The 23,888-nt window shown below is 35.0% G+C and overlaps 1 protein-coding gene across 26 annotated transcripts in view; it reads left to right on the top strand.

Moving 5' to 3' along the window:
* NRXN1 (neurexin 1) overlaps positions 1–23,888 on the top strand; it is a 735,374-nt gene that overhangs the window by 82,729 nt on the left and 628,757 nt on the right. For 20 of the 26 annotated variants that reach the window (XM_074863962.1, XM_074863983.1, XM_074863965.1 and 17 more), the window contains one exon: positions 3,465–3,494. The exons of the other annotated variants lie outside the window; for them this stretch is intronic. In XM_074863962.1, coding sequence (XP_074720063.1) covers positions 3,465–3,494 — 30 coding nt within the window. The remainder of the gene's footprint in view (positions 1–3,464; positions 3,495–23,888) is intronic. 26 annotated transcript variants of the gene reach the window in all.

The following is a 23,888-nucleotide window of genomic DNA, read 5'->3' as shown; positions in this document are numbered from 1 at the left end:
ATTCTGATGCCTTAATTGTGTGCACTGTCATGCACATACATATCAATACAATTTCCTTTTCACTGTGAAATAAAAATGTATTCAACAACACTGGAATAGGAATTCTAACTGAAAAACATAAAAACCTATAAATAAGCATCTAATCTTATATTTGATCTGTGCATAAAATTCTTACTGGTGTCAACATGAGTCTCAAATGTGAATTAGGATCGGTATAACTAGATAAGGAGGTTCAGTTTCATTTCACGTATTCATTTATGCACAGCAGTACAAGATAAAGCCTGGATAACAGTTAATCCAGACTTTAACTGAACCTAATTCTTAAAACTGCAACCTTAAATTTATCCCAACACAAGTCTGGATACTTATGCATACATTAAGGTTACAAAGAATGTATATGTAAAGAATGAAAGCATAGAAATGGTGTATGCAAAGCACAATTTGGAAACCAAGATTTTTCATCCTTGATTTCTGTGATATCTGAGCATCTCTGCTACATAAGAAAACAGAAGGATTTAATATTCACAGAGTTAATTTTTTATATATTGTTGGTATGAAGAGGCTACATTTTATTCATTTTACAAGAACTGTGCTAGAGCTGGACATGTTCATCACAGGTTTACCATGTTTAAATTTTGTTTTGGCCTGTGCTCTGCATGAAACTCACACACCAAATTATGAAAATATCCTATCTTCATATTCACTTCCACTATCCCATCCTGTGCCCCTTAACTCCCTCCTCTCAGAGCCAAGTTCAGTATAAAGATGGAGTGGATCACACATGAGTCATTCCTACTAAATCATGAATTTCTAATTCACAAAGAAAAGGCTTTTATCATTCTGCTTATGAAGTAGAGGTGCACAAATGAATATTTTCAATGTATGGTATGCCTATATGTGGCTAGTTAAGGCCAGAACTTTCCATGACTATCCACTGCAGTATTCACTATTATAAGCAGACTGTCATTTTGAAAATCTAGCAGCGATTGCTATCATGGTTGATTTATCTGTATCATTTTAAACCACTCTGTGGATTGCACAGGTACAGTAAGAGTAATTCTTCACTCTTCCATAGCCTGCATCTATAGATTGCAAAAATATAAAATAAGGTAAGTATCATTATGTGTTTTTAGTAAGTAAGTATAAGTAACCTTACTGCTTCACAAATAAAGTAACATACAGAGTCAAACAAAATACAGTCTCTTGAGGACTAGTACTAATTTTTTTAATTGATAGATGTTTGGTTTGAGCAGTGTATTTTTTTTACATTCACTTGACTTCCTTTTTTAGTTGAACAGCACTGCAAGTGACTCTTAAAATTCAAGTGGTTTCTATGATGTTTTCAAGAGGCACTTCTGCCATTTACATTTTTTTTCAAATTATATAAGAATCATGTATTTGCAACTGACCAATCTCACATATCATTTTAGCAAAAAATAGTAGCTATCAAGCAGTGGCGATCTCCTGAGGTTAGGCCTTTTGTTTAGGTCGTTATAGCTGTAAAGATCATATTTAAATGCAAGCTAATAAGAGATTACCTTCTTTGCATTCGCCTAGGAGACATGACAGTGATTTGCTCCACACCTTCTAAAAGTTGAAACAGTCACATAAAGTAGCTGCTGAAAAGTCACAATTATATTAAAGAAAAAGGTGTGTAATGTTCAACTAGTTTCACCTTCCCTCTATCAAATACAGTTAAGGTCAAGTCAAAAGTCTGAGATTTCTCACTATATTTGCCACCACAAAAAGTTAAAAGCCAAAAGACAAGTTAAGTAATCACATGAAAAGACTACTGCTTCCAAAAGGCCATGCAGCAAGGGATCCAAGCAAGGATGTCCAACATTAAAAGACTGAAGCTTGACTGTGGGTCTTTATACTTCGCGTATTCAGCATGCCTCTCTTGCAGCAACATTTGCAGAGAAAGGACACATGTGAAAACATTTCTGCTCTCTTTCACAAGCTGCGAACTGCAGCACAGCTGTGTGATGTTTCCCAAGCAATGCTTATGTAGGCATCCCTTCAGGATCACACTCAGCTTTCATTTATGTTGCTATAAACCCCAGGTAATCCCACCAGCTGCAGGGCGCTGCATTTGGAAACTTAATCTATTGCACAAGAGGCTGGGCACATCAGGCCTTTCAGTTTAACTACGACTCTAAAAAGGGTGACAGTAAAAAGCCCTAATTCAGCAAAACCATTGTTAGTCTATTTGGAACATCACTTGAGATTTGGAACAGATATGATATGAATCCTTTAAGACTGATTACAGTTGGGAGTATCTTCTTTGAACTCCCCCCAAATACTATGAGTCATTTGTGCACCTAATTTTCTTTGTGAATTACAAATCACAGGAACTCTCTAGGAAGTCTGCTTTCCAATAAAGAGCAGAATATTTTATTGCACACCTTCTTTGTGTGAATTTATTTTAATTCATTGCAAATAAGAAAACAATGTATCACTTTCTGTAGTTGTTGGAGAAGAGGAGCACGTTTAACACCTGAGCAATTAATAACTTCTAAAATGGAATCTAAACCAGATAAGTTCAACAAGAATAAGCCTGTTTTTTAAACCAGACATAAAATGTGAAAAACCTTCATATTTCCAGAAAAATGTTCTCCCTACATCACATTATTCTCAATGAGAATATAAGTATCATTTTATTACCATGAATTTAAAAAGCTGAATATTTTTGGTTAAAGAGTAATGAAGTTTGGCTCTGGTTGAGTGATTATCATTATGGACATCTGTTTTGAAATGTCACTAGACCTATACTGGTATGATTGGATTTCGTCTCACAATACAAATATAAAGCAAAATCTATTTCTCACAGATTTATGAAGTAGCTTCAGAAGCTGTCACTTAAATTTTCTTTATTGCTATATATTTTATATTGCATATGTAATAATTTGCCTTCTCTGGAACAAATGCATTCTACTGTCACATTTCACACAAATAAGGAGACATCCCTTGCATTATCATTTCAATGTGATGAAGAAATTTTATTTAAATACCTGAAATACTCATTTTTATGAGGGGAAAAAGATCAGACCCAGCCCATTTTTCAGGTTTACACTTCTCCAGGTTTTTAATGTCATTTCACATGTAGAGGACAGGAAGTCCTCCCAGCAAAGTGTTCAAAACAATATAATCAAAATATGATAAAGACAGATGGAATATTAAAGGAATTGGTTGGATTTGAAAGCATTTTATTATTTTCTGTCATTGCAACTACTGCACAGAAGAAATACACAATAAAACAGCACCCAGTGTTTGAATTGCAGTTCTGTTACTCGTAGCCCAAAGCATTCCAACCAGTGGTTGAAAAATGCTCTTTGATTTCCCTCTGTGATACAGACATCTCATAGGAAACAGATGCCTGTCACAAAACATTTTTGTCACTGTGACAACACCACCTTCCCGTGCTCCCTTGTTCATTGCTGACTGTGCTCTTGTTTCCCTTCAAGGTCTGGCGCACCTGATGATGGGCGACCAAGGTATGGGCTCTGTTCCTTTTCCACTCTGCTTTCATTGTTTCTTCTTGTTCTGTAGCTGCTTTGAATCCATCACTGCAAACGATGGGCAAATGCTTGAAAGCTGTCTTTGGCTGCAAATAAACACACGGTTTTAGTCACATCTTTTCTTATTTCATTATTATTATTTTTGTTTGCTCCGAAAGCTTTTGTCCTTCCTGCCTCTTCAACTCCCCCTCTTGCAATACAATAACTGAAAAGAGGTGAGAGAAATGAGAAGGTGATTAAGAAAATTTCATGTATTTATCAGAAAATACAATTACGGGTGATTCTATAAAAGATAAACGAAGCACAAGAGCACTCTTCAGATAGCTGCTGAAAGAAGATACTCATCTTGTCACATTGTACACATTGAAGATTCCATTTACATTAATGCATGGCTGATTGGAAATGTGCAGAAAGCACCTGCTCCTGGCTTCTGGAATGCTGAGAGTACAATTTTGCAACCTGATGAAATCAGTGATTTTTTTTCCTCCTAACCCATTGTCCATGTTACTTTCGTGTCACTCTTTCTTATCTAAGCATGGGTTATTTCTGTGTTTCTCTGCATGTACATGATTGGAAAAAAATAAACTAAATCCCTAATATAACAGATTGCATCTCCATTTGTCTCCAGACACTTACCTTATACTTTGTCTCTTCATGTTCAGATACTATTGCATTTACATATACTCATGACTCTTACTGTTGTTTCTCTCCTCTTCTTTATTCTCTTTTTGTCTGGAAATGCTTTCTTCATGGAACCATTTCACCAAATCCATAGGTAAAAGTAAAGGTATTACATGATATTCTTTATTTTTGAATGCCATCAGTATACTTTAATGTATGTATAAGTAATGCAAATAAATGTAAATCTTTTTGCACTAATAACATGAGGTAGGTATATTTTTAAAGTAAATATGTCACGGATATCAAGGTAAGGAGAAGTATCCTAAAGTACAGGCTGACCTTATTTAAAAGTTTGTCTCCTGGTTTTGTGCGAGATGTAAAGCTTTGGCAGTGATAAAAGAGGCTACAGTTATAGAAAGCATTCAGGATGAAATAACAGCCACGTTTTGAGGTATGCATTTTTCTGTTCTCAAAGAATTGTAGTCTAAACCACCAGGCACAGAAAAAAGCATGATGTTGTTCAACAGAGACTCTCTGGAGATAATCTGTCCAGGGCCAGTCCACAGCTTGATGTAAGTTTTAAATCTGAATAGCACTGACTTCAGCAAGTCTCTGCTATCAGCTGATCCCATTTGCCCTGAGATTTTCCTTGCATATTAATCATTTTGATTATATCTGAGACAAGAATTGGAGAAAGGAACGAGGAAGAATGAACGCCAAAGAGAAGTGTGGGGTTTATTTCAGATTTTTTTACTCCTTTTTCTTTATGTAAAGAGTACCAGTCATGTTTACTTTCTCCTGGAGGGAACATGTGCAGTAGGGTCAAGACTTTTCCTGTATAAATAAACATCAGGTTTTGCTACAAGGATACTTGTTCACAGACATCATGTAAATATATTTTTATGATAAGAAGCTGGTCATTAAAAGGCATTAAATCTGTGTTACATATGATGAATAATACAGTTCTATTCATCTTAAGCATTTGTCAGGATGTGCCTACTCTTGGTATAAATCAGAAATCCAGTCTACGTGGTCATACTTTGCTAACTAGTTAAATTAGAAACAACCTTGCAGGTTCCTTAGTTCTTGGCTGATTTAGTGTTTCCACACCTAGAAAGTTCATGTGACGCAAAGACTGTAATTACAGACCTGTGGTGTCTCATTCTTCTTCATATCAGACTCTCTGGAGAGACTGTGTACCTGGTTATAGGTGGGATACTATTTAAAGGGTTGTGCGTGTTCTGGAGCTGTAAACCTTCTTGCTTCAGAGAAGTTTCAAGCAAGCAGAATGAAAAATTGTCTACTGATTTCTTTGTTTTATAGGTTTGTTTTGTTTGTTGGATGGCTGATCCTTCTTGTGTTTTTCTTAAGAGTACCTTGTATGTATGACTTCCTTTTTACTTATTACTATCTTCTTCCTTAATGGTAGCTGTCTTGGGTGGAGTTACCTTAAAACAACATTTTATAGTAACTGAACCTTGACATTATAGATAATTTTTATTAATATTAAGGAATTCTTTTTCTAGATTATTCTATATGTAGAATACATGAGGTAGTATGTACAACACTGAAGGTTTTTTTGTATAAAAGGATGAAAACATAAATATTATGAATATATATTATGATTAGTTGTTGATCTGGAAAGCAGATTTTAGCAAAACAAAAACTTTGCAAGTATTGTGCAATAGTTAGACATTTATATTTTTATTTTAAAAGTTTTAACAATTATAGTCACCAAAAAATTACCTTGGATATATTAGCTACCTTTACTGTTTAATGATGTGCCATGTGACATAATTTAAACACAGTCACCAGTCATCTAATCATTCAACTACATTTTTTTTTCACATTTTAATTTTTTATTAGATTTATCCAGTTTACATGGGAATAATGATTACTCTTTTGATAATCACAATGCTTCTTCAGTCAATATAATGGTGTATATTTGTTCAAATGGATGGATATGTATACAAACTCCAGCTGCTTGTAACAGAAAATATCCCTCGATATTGAACCATATCCTCAACCAGGGGAAAATAGCCTCATTTTATTGACTATCCTGAAACTACACTAATATCGTCTATTGAAACATGTGACCTTGAAACAGTTGTGATAATGCACATTCTTAACACACGACAATACAGCAAAGTAGGAGGGTGATGGAAAGGAATGAAGGGACAAAGGAGGAGCTCGGCACTGAATTCATTTGCACCTATTTCAATCTTTCATTATAAGTTCAATTCCTTTAGAGGTGGGTAAGGTCAGTAACAAAAGTGATTGCAAAATTCTAAGTGATTATATCATGAATTAATCTTATTTTGGAAATATAAGCAATAAACTTTTAAGAAGCTTTACTATGTAATTTGCCCTGAAGAGTATTAATGGCTAAAGTATCTTCTTTAATTGTGTAGATATTCTTTGGGATACTGGAAAAGGAAAAAAACCCAATGTGCCTTTAAAATTAGGACAGGATGTTGACAGGGCAGGGACTTGATGGTGACAGAGGAAGCAGGGGTGAGGCAACCTTTCCAAGTGGGCAAGCAGTACAAAATCCAGTATGATCTCACTGGATGCACCTGCTATTTGTCATTGAGTTGTAAAGATAATTTGAGACACTCTGGACGGTTTCCCCACAAAGTTTTTGTTGACGCTTTATCAACATTAACAAAGCTGTCACAGTCCCTTAAAGAAAGGCAGAAGCAAAGCTCAGATGTCATGGTGCTGACATCTGTCAGTACTCAAGGTCGTATAACTTGATCTATGTACAAAACCATCTGACCTAAAGGACGATACAATATAAAGCCAAGACCCTACATAGAAATTTGTCCCATCAGTTTAGAGCTATACAAAATTTGTTTTGTTTCCTGATCCATTACTCCTTGTAGATGCTAAGCCTAATTCTAGGAAGAGACGCAAGCTTTTAGTTGTACTGACATTCATTTATTTTCTGATAAGCATCATATATGTTCAGAAATACTTAGGAATTCCTTTTTTTCCCCTTGGAAATCATCTACCTTTATACAACATTGGCAGTAGTGTTGTCGCAGCCGTGATCGTGAAAAGACATAGGCAAGGTAAGGTTTGTAAATGAGGTTCATGTTTTTATTAGACCACTTGAATATACTACTCAGAGCAATTGTTTGAATTTGAAGCAAACCTCGAAATCTGTTGATCATAACAGACATGGAAAAGGATTTGTTTGCCCAAAACAAATTTGTGCCAAAACAAATTTGTACCCAGACAATTTTTGTCTACTTTTTCCAAGTATTGTAGGTGGTCTAATAAAACTACCATTTGCACCTATAGGCCTTACCTCGTCAAAAGTTAGTACCTCTCAGATTTCCCATGCAGAATTATTTTGTGATGAATAGTAATATAACAAAGATTACATGGTGGCTAATGTAAAACACTGTTTCTTTATTTTTTTTTAAAAAAATTCTCTCCTCCTTTTCATTTTCTGTTGTTGAACAATGAAAGGGATTTATAATTCAGTTACTATAACGTAGTGACATGTATTACTTCCTTTTTATATTGCAGTTCTCTTAAGCCCATAGATATTTTTACCTATAGTTTATTTCTATGTAAATAACCTACTTTTGACTATATATATTACTCATTCTATACCTAAACACTATGTTCATACTTCTGTTCTATTACTTTAGAGATTATGTGCAGCTTTAAATCGTACATGAGTCACTCAGGTCCATAAGAAACTATTAAATGATATCTAGCTGAGCAATAACTGTTTCTACCGAAAGATTGATAGTACAACTGCAATTTATTGTATTAGATTACAGGCTTTTTATGCTCTGGTATTTGGTATACTGTGTATAAATGCTGAAGACTCCAGAACGTCAATTTATGTATGTCTCAACTTCCTTACCAAAAGAGGGAAAGTTCTGTATTGCACAAGCTATCACACAATATCTGTAAAATGAAAGTGGCGCCATTAATTTATTCATTATCAATCACACGATTCAATTGACAACAGGAAAAATAGGGCACTGAAAAATAGAAGTAATTTAAATAAATCTTTAAACAATCATGAGTATTAAAATGGTATGTTATAGCTAAGTAATTATGTAGTGCTTGTGTCATGCAACACAAATATCACCTTGTGTGAGTAACCTCCCCTAACACCAAATTATGTGGAATATAGTTGTTACCCTCAATGCGACCACACGTTCATCTTATTGTGATGAGTTTCATTTTTGCTCTGTTTTCAAAGAACTAAAATGGTTTTGGCCTCTTAGACTCTCTGATCCTCCTGGAATTGTTGAAAGGCCTATCCTCATCTGCTTTTGTGTGTGCTGCTTCCAAGTGGGTTTGAAAGCCATGCATACTCCAGCCTTCCTTGACCTGAGCCACCAGTAGTCCAGAAGCCGTCTAAATGCTTTGGTACAGCACCGAGCTCTAGCACAGCTTATTATTTTTTGCTTGGTGCCCTGCTGACATGGATTCAGTTACATGCCTTCTCAACTGCAGCTGGCTTTTGCCTGTCAAGCGCATAACATTGACAGAGGGTTTTCTTGACTCTCTGTACTTGATCACATAGTTATATATCCTAGGTGATAGCAGCTTATTTGAAAGACTCACTGCTAGAATTGAACTCATTTAATTTAGGAGTTTTACACAGAATGGGATTGCCAAACTCGGGTAACTGAAATTATTTCTAAGGGACATTAGAAGAATGGATAACCTACATTTTCCTGCTCAATCTCATAGTTCCTTCTACTGATAGAAAAGAACAAATCAATAACTTTTAAAAATTTAGCCTCCATTTAACAGGTCTCAAACATTCTTAGTCTTGTATAATTTACAAAATGATCAGCACAAGAATTTAAAAAATAATCTATAAAAAATTTACCTGATTTTTTTTTAATGAGAATTACCTTTTCAAAGAAATTAAGGAACTTTAAATATATACTCTTCAAAGTGCTCCAAAGAGCAGTAATTACACATCATATCAGTTCTATAGTGACTTTTTTTTTTCTAAAGAGCCTCATAATTAGAGTTAATAGTAGCTGATGTTCACCACAAATATTGCAATTAAATTCTTGTGTGTAACCCATGCACCTATGCCTACACATATATGTTCCAATAAATATTTATACTATCTTTACATTTTTATGGTTAATCTGGTCAAATTTTTGTTCAATATCATAATGAACTATACATTAAATGTTTTAATTAGAAGGGTGGTGTCTTTGTGTATTTAAAATTGTGGTGCATTGAAGCAAATAATTTACTTGCACTTCAGTGTGTGATACCTAGCAAACCTAGAATATGGCATTTGGAGCTGCAAATTTATCTTTACATTGAAATCTGACCAATTAATGTTTCCTAAGGAGAAAAATGCAGCAGAATGTGACTGTTGAAGAAGTTTTCTGTCTGAAATACATGGCTCAGAAGAAATCAATCAACATCAGGACCAGAAATGCAAATTCTGCCTTGAGACGCATACACCCAAAATTAGGAAATTTAGAAAGCTGATTCCTGATCAACAGTATGAAAAGAAATTGTAAGGTCCTGCCATAAATGTGAAGAAAACTATATGAAGGGGAACACATTTATTTTAAAACTGTTATTTTTCTGACATAAGTCACTACATGATAATGTCCAATCCATGCCATGAGTTCTAGCACCTTTCCACCACCAAAATAAAACATTTACCATATTCTGAATCATCCTGATGTCACTCAAAATTATCACGTATCATATATACATATGTATATATATATCATAGGTCTCCTGTGGCTTCAGAGGAAAGAAAAGAAATGTGGAACTATGAGGGATTTTACATAAAAAAACTGTTATATTTGCAAAAGTGTAGATTTCTTCTGGCTCCAGAAAACATTGTAGTATAAGATAATACGTATTTAAGATTTTGGCTTCCTCAACACTAGGCTCCGCTTCTGAGCATAGATTTCTCCAGAAGATGGGTATGCTGACAGCCTTTCAAAATAATATTAAAGCTCTTTCAAGATGAAGGATATATATTTCAGGCCAAAAAGTAGGTGGAGATTTATTGGGGATGGGAAACAGTAAAGCTGTCACTCTGAAGAGGTAAAAAAAAAAAAAAATTTGAGCAGGTAAGCAATGAAGAAATAGGAAAACCAGGCACTTCTTCCTAAAAGCAAACATTTCTTTTTATGTATATATAAATATACATAGCAAATGAGAGTTAAAAGCTGCAGTGATCTGTATCTTTTTCACACAATGAAATGCCATGAGAGTTTCATACAACTTTCATAGGTATTTCCAATGAAACAGAGATTTCAGAGAAGTGTATTTCTTGGATATCCCGTAGAATATCCTGGAACCTTCTCCTTTACACCTTCTTTTAATATCTGATGACATTACTGAGCCAAATACATTGTTAGAGTGACACTAAGGATTACAGTTTCACTCTAGGGTTGCACTACAGCTAAGATTTTCCGAGAATGAAATTCAGCCCTTGAAATCTACAAGAGCAGCTAAACAAATCAGCCCAAAAGACTCTAATTTCTATTATTTCAGTGAAAACCAAAAGTACTTGGAGATTATTGTACATCTCACTTATAGTAGAAGCCTCAACTGACTTTAACATTAATCCAATCAGAATCACGCTCAGTGAGTTCACCAGTTAAGTGGAAAGAAATCAGAGCCCTAAGAAGGAGTATTTGGAAACATCTCTAAGATTTGTCTACACACAAACTTACTAAATTCAGGAGTAAACTTATCACAATTTCTAAAGAAACTAAATTTAGTGAAAGTGAAGGATTCTTAAGAAAATGTGGACTATACTGTCTAAATGCACATCATAATGACATCTTTCCACTAAGAATGACTCCCTGCAAAAGAATTGAAAAAGATATTTAAATAGTCTGGTCAGAATCGATTGGTTTTGTAGAAGTAAGAATGCTGTGTACAAAATCCTTAACCTACTACTACAGTAGTTTTCTAGGGCTGTAATAATATGCCAAGCTACTTAGAAACAACAAAAAATCAAATTATCGAATCTCCTTTAAAATCTTTTAATACTAGTAATACTAGTAGCACTGATACTAGTAATATGTCTCTTTCCTGATATTCAAAGCCTTTTATAACCCTGTCATTCTTGATTGCTTGAAGGTAGCTTTGTGTCTTCACTTCAGGGACTACCCAAAGCAATTAAGTATTAGTAGAACAGTGAAACTGTGCAGTGAACTGGGAAATTCAGGAGCACAAAGGAGAAAACCTTCATAGGAACTGAGTATGGACCATGGACTTTGCTATGAAATTCTACTTTCACCATTCTCTCAATGATTTTCATACAAACCAACCTGTTACCAAATACCTTTTTTCCAGACTTGGGAGGAAATTAAAGCAATTGAATTTCTTTATTGGTTTCACTTACTCCAATAAAAGAAGTAAGTTTTTTCCTCACTTACCTCATCTATATTTGTGCTTTTTTTCTATTGGCACCTACTTACACTAATTTTCCAATCAGCACACCATTTAATTTAAAGGCTGTTTTTGTAACTTGCTAATGTGACTTAGAGATTCCGGTATATTTTGTTGCCTGCTTAAAGTAGACATTTGTTCCTTAAAGAAGGGAAAACATCTGGACTGATTCACTGGCATCTTCGCTAAAGCTGTATAGAAGTAACCTTGGATAAAAAGAGGCTACCAAAGAAACTGATAGACCATACCTGGCACTGTTAGCATCACAGCATTGATTTGAATAGTCTCTTTATATTGAGGGTGGGAGGAAATGAAAGCAGCTGGGTCTAATCCCTTTCATCTGCCTTTGCATATTCTTCAGAGGGGAGTCTGCCCAGAAAGCAAAATTCAATAGTAAGTGAGTATAAGGCTGTAAATTCTTCACTGGAGTTACTCTTAGTTAATAAGTCTGTTCTGCATTTCATATCATGAACTATATTCAGAAGGAGTATCCACCCAAAGGAAAGGAGACTAAATATCTTCCTGTGACCATTAATATTCTGCTTCTGAAGAATAACTGTTAGCTGAAACCCTAAGAGACTGATTCCTGATGCCAGCTACATTGGTAATTACGTGACCCCACTCCCACCCAACAGTAGCATCTCTCTCTAGGATTAAAAATTAGAAATAATTTACCTGATTTCCCACTTTATTGAACCTGAATATCTTTATTAGGAAGAACTTGGGTTATATCAAAAAGATGCTAGATAAATGCTTTCCATCTCAGAAAAAGGGCATTGCAGATATTTTGCTGATAATATGAGCTGGTCTTTTGATTTTCTCAGTTAAAGGCTCTGCTTAACAACTTGGTTTTACAAGGTACTACGCTTAGTATTTGCACAAGTCCATATCTTTCAAAAAATCAACAAGCTCAGTTACAGGCAAATCACCTCTGAAAACCATGTTTGCATGCATGAGATACTTAATGTTGTGATTTTACTACTGAACCTGTGCAAAACAAAGCGTAAATTAGTTTTAGAGCCAAATGCCTCTTTGACAATGCTGTTTTCACTATGAATAGATGTGTCATTTAAATGCATATTTTATATTACTTGTATTAACTGCAACTACTGACTAGCTGTTGCATAGTTTTCATTTTTAGAAGAGTTTTTTGGGTGTAATTATATTGAACTGTAACACTAGTATATGTTTGCATCATCACAAAGATGATGTGAGCGTTCAAAAAATTCTGATTTCATTTTAATTTAATCTCCATATACCTGAACACTCCCAGATCATTGTGGTACAAATACTGAACTGGTGCTCTCATTTCACCTGAATACTTGTGCAAACTATAAATTTTTCAGGTATACCTCAAGGTGTTACATCATCATGAACCTTCAAATACGTGTAAATACAGCTGTGATGGTGTCAGTCATGAACTGATTTTTTGGTGCCCTTGGCAGACTTTTTAGCCATATAGTTCTCTGTATTAAATTATTTAAATGAGGATACTGTCCATGACTGTAACTGCATTATAAGGTTTGGAAGAAAATTTAGACTTCAGAAAAGAATCATATAAAAGTATCTAAGTGCAAGATTGGAGCAACAAAGGTAAACTTGGAAATTGGTAATTTTATATGATTCTTGTACAACATATTTATCTGTATAGAATTGGTATGTTCATACATATCCATACATCCTATATTAGAGGAAAAGATCTATGGCAAATCTGTATTCTGAACATTACATAAAGCCACCTGAGTCCCACTGTTAGTCTACTGCCACATAGCTCCTCAGAGCAAAGAAGGGAGCTGTTTAGACTGCTGTGAAGAGGATATATTCCTGTATTCCTTTTGAAAATATTGAGAAGCACTGAATACATAGAGTAAAACACAGTAAGTCATTCACAATTGTAAAGGACAAATTCCTCAACAATTTTTAATGGCATGCACACATTTAACATACATACATTGTAGCTGCATTCAGGACATAGGCACATACACAGATTAATAAAAATGCCCTGAAACCATTCAGTTCTGCTATACTTCATGAGTTTACCTCTCAGAAATGCCTCTATCTCAAAATTCTATAATGACAAAGATGTAATAAAAATGACTGCCATGTCTGCTTTGAGAAATCACTATTATGTGTCATTTATTCTCTCTTCCAGGAAAACGCATGTATTTGATATTCATTCGTTGTTCTAAAATAGATGAGAGAGTTATGCCTTGCACTGTCCCTGTAATGGATAGTCTTGTTAAAGAAACAGGTTTTTGAAAGTTCTGCATTTATTGAGCTGTTATAAAAGTAATACAAAAGTGTAATTAATTATTTTCCTTTTCATAACACCTAGAAGATCTGTATATCAGCCCTATAGCTTTTAATAAGTACATATCACTCTCAGAAATGTACATATATCTAGGTCATGCTAATTACCTACCTTGGGAGGCAAGAATGTGCCTATACTTCTCTACCTAGCTGTCATACTCTTGAGACCCAAGTCAGAAAAGAAGGCTTCAGAAAGTCTAAAAATACATTTCCTAGGTTCTTAGCCATTAAACTGCTTAAAGAGGAGGTCTCTCGCATACTAGCTGACAGCCTGTAATTTGTATTATGCAGGAAATAAGACTAGATAATCAAAAACAACTCTTCTGGCCTTGAAGCCTATGTATCACACATAATAGAGAAATTACTGTGGTAACATGTAAGAAAATTATCAGACTATAAAAACAGCCACCTCAGTTTTATTTTACTAGGAATAATTTTATTGTATTTCTTGAGTATCAATATATCTTATGTATCAATGAGTCACCCAAAACACCAAGTCAAGCCCTAACATTCTTTATGGACTAACTGGAAAAAACATTCAAAGCATTCCCTTAAGTCAGAATGTAACATGAAAACTGAAACATGTTCCTGGAAAAACCTCAAACATGTATGGAAGCGTGAATCAGAAGGAGATTAATCTTTCTCAAAGTTCAACATTTTGCTGTGATCATTTATTTTGAATACTTTAAATTGCATACTACAGTTAACCATTCTCATTTTCAGGAATGTTATGCCATTCAGTATTTTATATAGACTCTCATAACACATCTACAGCAGGGTATAGGTGTCTTCCAGATATACAGGAAGAAATGATACCGTGTTATACACTGAATGCTACACCTGGGCAAAACATTTTTGTGAATTATTTGTGCAGCAAAACTGGATCTGTTCATTTTTGCTCTTTGATACAGGGAAAAATGCTTATACAAAAGATGACAAATTCAATGAGGAACAGAAATTGTGATGTAATTCAGAAAATTTTATAAAACAGAGGCTAAAGCAATCCCGTAAGAGTGCTCTGAATTAGGCAGAAGAAAGATTCAAACTCCTAAAATGCAGAGTTTTAATTTAAAGACTGAACACAGTGTTCTAATATTTAGTTTCTCTTTGAACCTCACCATTCAAATATATATTCACTGTGAGTTAAGTAGTCTTCGTTAGTTGCAATATGCTCACACAAAAGGAGAGGATGGAATCATAGACTACTTCAGTGAAGGACTTATTATTCAGAATTATCTTTATTCATGAAGACTTCAAATATTTTCTTAATCTTCGGTTTTACTGTAGCCAGGAAAAGATCCTGTTATTTGCTAAAATTCAAGAAGACAAATGGGAGTTTGTAATTTCTCCCTGAACATATGAAAAAATGGGGGGGTTATTTAATTCAATGAAGTTAGGATATCTCTAGTTTAAAAGAATTCCAAACTTTTCCCTGATAATACTTGTTGGCTACCAGAGAGAAGGAGGAAAGCCAACTGTTGAGGTATATCTTCTATGCATCATTACTAATGATCAGTTCCACACCTCATAGCAAACAGACATCGGGTTATTAACATCCTGTTACTGATTGATTATTTATTAACACATGAGAAATATACGTACAAACAGCTGAATATGTGCCACTGGGGAGAATACAACAGCACATTCACTTGGATGGGAAAAAAGTCACTGCTACCATTTTTTTTTAAAAAATATTTTATGTGCTAATTATTCAATATCTAATATGTAAGTATCTCTGTGTATAGTACACAGGAGGCCTCTCTTTCACCACATTTATCCTCATTTTCTAACCTGTCTCTGTGTCCTTAACAAAGCTGGAGCTTAGACACCTATCAGTACACTTGCCTTGTAGGGAAAAGCCATGGGGGAGTGGGAAACAGGACATTCGGTCTGCTCACATAAGGAAAAGCTGAATGCTCTTTTTCTGTATCTTTGGACTGTGTTCAAACTGTACCAGTGCTGCACAGAGGAACAGGCTTCAAATACATGCCCGTAGTTCCTCCTGTGCTGCTGTATGGTGAGAGTGGGAACTTCAGAAGTTCTGTGAGCAGCTTCCTGCTTGGGCTCATCCCTCAGATCTGGCAGCATCTGATATTTTCAGATAATTAATTTAGTAGAAGTGTTTGAGAATAGGGCATATTGAAATGTCACTACAAGGATGCTATCGTATTTTTGATACAGAGTAACTGACAGCAAAAAAACCTCCCAACAAACAGAACAACCCCAAACCCTCCAGAGATTGTAATTAGATCATTTTGTATAATTTATATTGGATTATAATATTTACCTTCACATAAACGAGTACGAGAGGAAAAAACCCACACAATCTGTTTTCCTTTATATTTGCAATGTATTATTTATATTTATATTTATATTTATATTTATATTTATATTTATATCTATTTTATCTTGTGTTGCCTCTGTTTTCTAAGAGTCTTTATTTAGCAGGGTAACTGATGAAGCCCTGATTCATGGTTGCAAAATGTCTGTCATTATGCTGAAGGACAGAGGAAAACCTAACTGGCAGTTAAGGCATGAACTTTCTATACCTTAAAGTATGGTTCTCAACAACTATTTTGCTCTTGAATATCAGTGAAGTGTGGTCAGGACTCTTGACATGCCCAGACATGTTATTCGTGCTGAAAAAACAGCTTTCCAGCACTGTAGAATTGCTATACCTTTGATTCAAAAGCTAGATTAATTTCTTTTTAGGGGCTCTGCATGGAGCCCGTCTGATTGCTTCAATGTTTGAGCTTATTGTAGGGTTTTTCTCTGTAAGTAGGCACTAAGAATAAAACCAAGCAGACAGTAGTGCCAATCAGGATGGTTTGGGAAGATAAATTTATCAGTAGTAACACAGAGCAAGAAAGGAAGAAGAGAAAACTTTGAACGTTGTTGCTGGGTAAATTTCAGTGTGTATTGTTACCTAAATTAGCATTATTTTTTTCTGGATTTCAGTTTTCTTTAGAAGCTATACAAGTTGTGTTTGAGCTGGTTTTCCTTCTGCCTTGTTTTGTGTGTGTATTTTGTTTTTTAACTAAAATGAGTAATGAACAGGGTTTCAGTGGTCTAAGAACAAAGCCACTGCCTGTGTGCAGACAGATGAAATATTAATTGGATTACAGGTGCACTTAATTATTATTCACTGAAGGTGTTCAGTTTTCCTATGATCATGTCAGTAGTGTGAACATGGACTGAGAAAGGTTTTTTCTTGTGCTAAGTAGAAACCTCAGAAAATATGAAAAGGATGAGTTCAGCTGACTGGAACTTCACTAAAATTTTATGCATCTCTTGTTCCTCCTGTTTCCTGAAGGACAGTGTTTTTCCTTATAGTGTGAAAGTTTATTTTTCTTTTGTGAAGTGCTTTGCTAATTAAAGATCTGTAGCAGCTGTGAGATGCTTGCAGTGTTGGAGGACAGCAACTTTTGTCACAAGGTAGTAAGAGCAGCCTGTTCCAGGTTACCGTGTTCAAAACTTTCCCCTGAAAATCTAAGGCATTAAGTAGAAAACTACATGGGCAAACTTCAGTAGCCTGACATTCAAATCTGTTTCTAGACAGGTGTGAAAACTACCTGTGTCTGTGAAGTCTCAGTGAAGCCAGGAAGGCTCTGAAGAACTGTAGAAATACAGGCATAAAAGGTTTTATTATTCCACTCTTTTCTCCTACTGTCTGCGTCTCCCCACTTCTAGCAGAAAGGTATGTAACTGCTCCAAAAGTTTAAAACACTATAGTTATTTCCCGCAAAGTATTTTCTCCTAGGACTGACAGTTCTAATATTCAATAGGCTCGAACAAACCTTTAATAAAACCAACCACCCGTCCACTTCGTTATTTATATTGCAAGGGTCAGGAAGGGAATGAGAAGTTTAGAAGAATGGGAAGCAGAAAGAGCTGTCGGCGTGCAAGTGGACCGCAATTTAGAAGTGCAAAACCCAGACTTGGCAGTCCTTCATCATCACAAGGTCCTTGCTTGGCTTGAGAGCACAGAGAAAACTGCCTGAGAGACCTGGAAGATGTGCCTCGTGCAAGCTATCTATAGTTGTTCATTTAATCTTTAAAAAGTAGAACCCTGCTTACACAGTTCTGTCACTTTTGATGTATGAACAGTGTTCAACAATGGTATATTTTTTTGTCATAGACATTTCAACTCCAACGCTTTCATATCTTCAATTTTCATAACTGATTTGATAACAAAATTACTTACATTAAGTTCATTACAACATTTTTTTGAGAAAAGAAGGCTTCCTTCAACCATCATCCTCCCCTCATTACTGTATTTTAACTAATATCTCTGAAAGTAATATTAAATATTTAGGCTATAGGCTTGATTTGATCATCACCTGTGCATCAGCAAGGAATCTCTTCAAATACAGTAAATTAAATAGAGCTGTGTGTATTTCAGCATATGTGCTTTCAGACCAGTTGAGAAGAAGGATGTTGTGAAGTAGATCTATATCAAGAGAGGAAGGCTAATGAAGACAAAACCCCAAGACCTCTAAGGTCTTAAGCAGAGGTCTATGATATTTGCTTAACCAGATTAGGTCCATGGGCAAAATAACAGAGTGCTCTCATGTAATCCAAGAGTTGATAGTGGTGGCAAAAGAAGCAAGAAGATTAAGAAGGCATAAGAAAGAAGAATTTACTATGTTTCCCTTTAAAATAAGCAAGCTGAAACAGTCAAAAACAGTTTTATCACATCCCTTTACATCACTGACTTGTAAAAAGAGCTTCTGTCTATTTCCACCAAAATTTTCACAAGGTTTTGTGTAGTTTAGCCTTGACTAAAGAAAAGCAATTGAAACAATCTCTGACTCTCCAGAACATAAACATTTAGGGATAGCTTTTTAGAAGTATGAAGGTACCTAACACCTACATGTGATATTAGGTCTGGGTACTTCTAGATGCCTATTCCAAACCCACATTATTATAAACTTAAAAGACCTTGAAGCAGAAATGCTTCAAATCTAATATCAAATGTAAAGGTAGAAGAAAATAGAATGAAGAAGAGAAGGGAATAGGTAGAGTATATGTTATTATAAAATAATGTGTCTGAATATAATGCCCAAACATTTGTATTCCCCCTAAAGAAAGATGTTGAAATTTTAATATCTAAACATGGAAAAAGCCAAAAGAAAAAAAAAAACCTCACTATTTTTTAAGTCTAAAAATTTTATGAGGAAATGGCATACATACATTACATACACACAAACATTACTTGACGCATTAAAATGTCAAATAATCTGAAACAGAAGCAGCACTATTTCAGAACTACTTTTTTGTATAAATCGAGGAGCAATACCTATATAAAGTGACTCTAGAGCACAATGCAGCATGCTGAATGCATTTTAAATCTATCAGCAAACTCCTTTTAGTTATCAAGCTGGAGAACATTTATCCTATTCATTATTGACATCTCCCAGAATTCTATCTATGGTTTTGTGCAAATAGCTTGTCAGCCTTTTGGCAAATACGGGTGATTTTCAGTAACATTTTTCAGATCCTTCAAATTGAATTATACATCCAGAGGCAGTCAATCTTTCTTACCATTAATTTTACAGAAAAAAAATAAATCCTTTCATAGTGAAGGCGGGCTCTACAAAGGGGATCTAAACATTGCAATGCTAACAGAGATCTAACCAAAGTGCTAGAGAGATCCTGCCCACCAGAATTCACAGCCCTTGGCTTATCACACTGGATTATTCTACAATACATGAAAAAATATTAAGTGCCTGTGGGTACTGGGGGAATTTTAGTACTGGAAACTCCTGTAACTGTGAAGGTCATGAGGTCTTAGCTGTGGTTATCACAATCTTCTTTGTGAATTTGCAAAGGTCTAAATTTTGGCATTGAACATGACAACCCTAAGAAGGCACACCCGTGGTCATAGCCCTTTGTGTGTTTTGGCAACTTCTAGCTTTTGTTTGTTCTCTTCAAATTCAAATCTGTTAAAACATTTTATTTCATGGTAGCTTTCAAAAAAAAAAAAAAAAGTGTCTATAATTTTAATGACAGTTATAGACTGTTAACCTGATTTTAGTAACTCATTAAAATGTGAGAAATATTCCCATGTGATTAGTGTATAAATAGTGGACAAGGTCTTTATTGGGCCTTTGACCTCTTTTCTTGCCTATTAAGAGTCTGAAAAGAAGACCTAAACAGATGAAGATTACAGCAATATGTGAAATCTTTACATCATCGCTAACACCAAAGCTGGGAATAGCCTTGGGCTATAGCATGGAGCCTTACTTAAGCACGGAGAGCAGAGTCGCTGCCATGCAACAGGTTCATCCAGCACAGACAGCAGAATCACCAGGGGGACAGTGTAATCTCGCATACACAAATATTTTACCGCTACTGACTGAGACACACTCAGAAAAGATTTAAGGTTTTGATCAGCCTAGAATATGTGGGGCGTAAAATTACTTCCCTTCCAGTACTCAGAAGTTCAGGACTCATCTGCTGTTATAAAAGTCAATAAAAGTGTGAAAATTGAAGTGTGCTGAATGAGGTGCTATGCAATCCATTTAGTTTGGCGTATCATATTCTAAAGAAAAGTCTGAGGTTCTCTTTTAGCTATCAAATGTAGCCTTCTGCCAATGGAAAAAGATTACTTTCTAGAATTACAGATCAACTTGCAATGATTTAATACTTGCCTTAAGAAAACACTTAGTAGTATAGAAGGTTGGATTGGGGGAAAATGCCTTACAAATCCATTGAGGGTTTGCATAGGGATTGTATTATCAAACGTCAGCTGATCACTACTTTTTTGTACGGCAAACCCACCTCTTACATATGCCACTAATTTGCTTATGTGGTAAATTGTGAGTGCTGCTCTTAGCATTGAATTGCTCATAGACAAATGGAAAAAAGCCCCACCCGCTCTCCTTCACCCAGCCCACAGATATTATTGGCAGGCTGATATGGTAGAAATTTGTTTTGTGTTCAGAGTGATAGAAATGAAAAGGGTCATCAATATAGCTAATATTACTATTGATTTAATGCCGCTTTTTTTTTTTTTACTTGCAGTATTGCTTTTCCATGACCTTTCTGTCTTGTACATTCTCCCTTCTCCACTTCTAAGAAATTAAAATATACATCCCTCAATCTATGCTTTGAAATAGTCAATAGGTGCTGAAGTTTTTAACTTTGGGCTTTGATGTAAGACTTTAAGACTTTAGGCTATGGCAGGCTATATCATTAAAATATACTTTAAGCTGTGGGATAATCTAGAAAAGTGTAGGGTTTTAAAATGTTTATAATAAATTGATATATTATCATCCATGTGATGAAGCAGTACTCTGAATAGTATAAAACTCAGTCACTAATTTTGTGTTTATATAAATTCCTTTTTGAGGCTTTATATTGAATTAATCAATTTAAAATCAGATTACTTGGATATGTCAAAACTTTAAATATATTGACATTTTTTCTCTTGAGCTTTATGGACTAGCCTTAATTCTACTTTGAAACAATAATCTGGCTGTGATCTTGTTCATTAGTTACACTCTCTAAGGACAATATCCTAGCCTCACTGAAGTCTGCGGCAAAACTCTTATTGATTAAAATGAGGTTGGCAGTTCAGCCTTATTATTTTTCAAAATTTAAAGACATACATCTTATAGAACTTTTAAAGAATAATTATAAATTTTCTCTTTATTTTTTCCATATGTGAAATACATAGGAAGAATATTGCCATTTAAGAGTCATGGTATTTGCAGAAGAATGCACAAACTACCCTAGTCACAAAAATAGAGTAGGTCACAAATTCATGGTAGCGAATAAATTAGATGATATTGTGGAGTTATCAAGTTCAGCAAGTATTATAAATCATTTCTTAATCAAAGATACTAAGCAGTTAGTGTTAATTACTGTATTCAAATTAGAATGCAAATGAAGATACAATAGTTTATTTTTTTAAATACAGTTTTAATACGGGCAATGCTGTGATTAAATTGCTTTCAGAGCTAGGAATATGTTTTTAAGATAAAATTGCTCAGAATCATCTGACAATTGATTCTGGCTATTCATCAAGCTCTTCCTGAAAAGAGTTGTAGTCAGTCAAACATGGCCCCATTGTATGATGCAAGGAGAAGCATAGATGTGCTAAGCAGGTTTTATAATGTCATTCCAGTTTTGGTTGCTATAAACTATAAAGCTTTAACTACCACTCTTCATCTGAGTAGCTTTTATCTTTGTTTTTAAAGAGATATGGTTTTTAAAAGAAGAAATATGGCATTTAAATGTCTGAGTAGTTCGGTCCTAAGGTATAGGAATAACAAAATGGGGTTTAGGTCTTGCAACCCAAAGCCAAGTTGCTATATTTGACATTGACATCGTCCCTGTTCAGCTTTGCTCTGGGGTAGGATCAGCAACTCTTTGACTGACGTGGGTGCGTCTTGGCTATCCAATTTAAAGCTGCTTCAACATGAAATCTTAGTAGTGGCGTTATGCATGTCAAGTCAGCAATAATAAGGCTTTCAAGGAATTCTCTTTGAAAGTCTGGAAGGCTGCAGATGTCATTTACAGACTTTTTATACTGTTCTTCTCTACATTGTGTTGAAGATTTTTTCATTACTCATAATCAGTTTGAAGAATGAGATCTTAGCTGCACATTTATAAAACTCTGTTCATGTGAGCAGCTGGAGGGCAAGAAAAGGGCAAAAGTTGCAACAGGTATATTTTATGAAACTTTGTACTGTTTCATAAATTCTACTAGGAGCTAGGATCTGATTCAGCCGACATCAAATTTAGGGCCACCTCAGAGACAAATTATGTAACTTTGAATATCCAATTACTACATCAAAAGATTAATGAGAAACAGTGCCTCTTGAAGGAGGCCCTTCTTTGTGGCATTGTAATGTGAAGTAGTGCCAGACAGCCTATTTGCCAACTTTATGGAATGCAAGGCTTTCTTTCCTGCTGGGGTAAGTCCCAAAAAGCGGGCTAAACTTCTTAGTAGTCCCTTTTCTGTCATCAGAGTCCCGTGAAAGGGTGTAGCAGAGCTGGAAAAGTGCTGTCTTGTGCTTATGATACATGACATAGCATTTCTCTCAACTGTTTTTCTACTCTCCCTAATGAAGTCACCTGGAATTCAGAAAGTGCTTAGAGGAGAAAATGGTTCCTCGGATAATCCTGACTTTCCTTTCTGCCCTTATTAAGACTATATTCTCTTTTTATTTAAAAAGTACATCTGTGCCTTCCCTAGTCTAATTACTCTCAAAACCTTAGTTCTATTTGAACAGGTTATTTCTGAAGAATGTAAACTGTATTGCTGGCATACAAAGACATTTGCTTAAGAGACATGCCTGTTAGTCACACTAACCTACAAACCAAACCTTGAAACCAAACTGCATCAGGATGTACATTTATGCGTCCATGCCTGAGTTTATTCATAAGCTTATACCCTAATATGGGAGAAAAACAAACTGTTCTTTTTATGGTGCAATTTCATGAGAAGGTTACTTGCGGGTTTTCTTTACATTCACTAAGCCAGTATTGTGCATGTTCTGACATCTTAAAGGTCATTTGAAATATCTTTCTCTAGATTTATACAAGCTGTATGAAAAAAAAACAAAGCAGCATTAGGTAAAATAAGACCTCAACACAGTATTTGAAAGTTTATGATTCATTACAGTTTGCATACTTTCATTTAATTCCCTTGGAGATTTTGTTTTGCATGATTTTTCAAAATAAGAAATGACATTTGGGGAAAAAGAGAGACCAGCCTCTGTGCAAGAAATCTATTATAATTCTTTTTTTCTCTCTTTTCACTGTGTGGTTCACAGAGATGGAAAAAAGTTATTGATCCAAGCAAGAGATCAATAGGTAGAGCCATTCACAATTAGACATTCTGTAGAAAATAACTTGAATCAAATTAACCTGGAGCACTTGACGCAGTTTTGCCTGGTAACCTTGCTCTCAAACATGTTTTAAGTTTAATAAATTATATTTATGCGGTAAAAAAGGGTTTCTTGAGAATTGTTAGATATGCACTCTCGAGGTTGCACTGTAATC

Source organism: Strix uralensis, chromosome 3, assembly GCF_047716275.1.
Source record: "Strix uralensis isolate ZFMK-TIS-50842 chromosome 3, bStrUra1, whole genome shotgun sequence".
NCBI classification, from domain to species: domain Eukaryota; kingdom Metazoa; phylum Chordata; class Aves; order Strigiformes; family Strigidae; genus Strix; species Strix uralensis.
The sequence above is the reverse complement of the archived record's forward strand: the minus strand, read 5'-3'. Positions and strand labels throughout refer to the sequence as shown.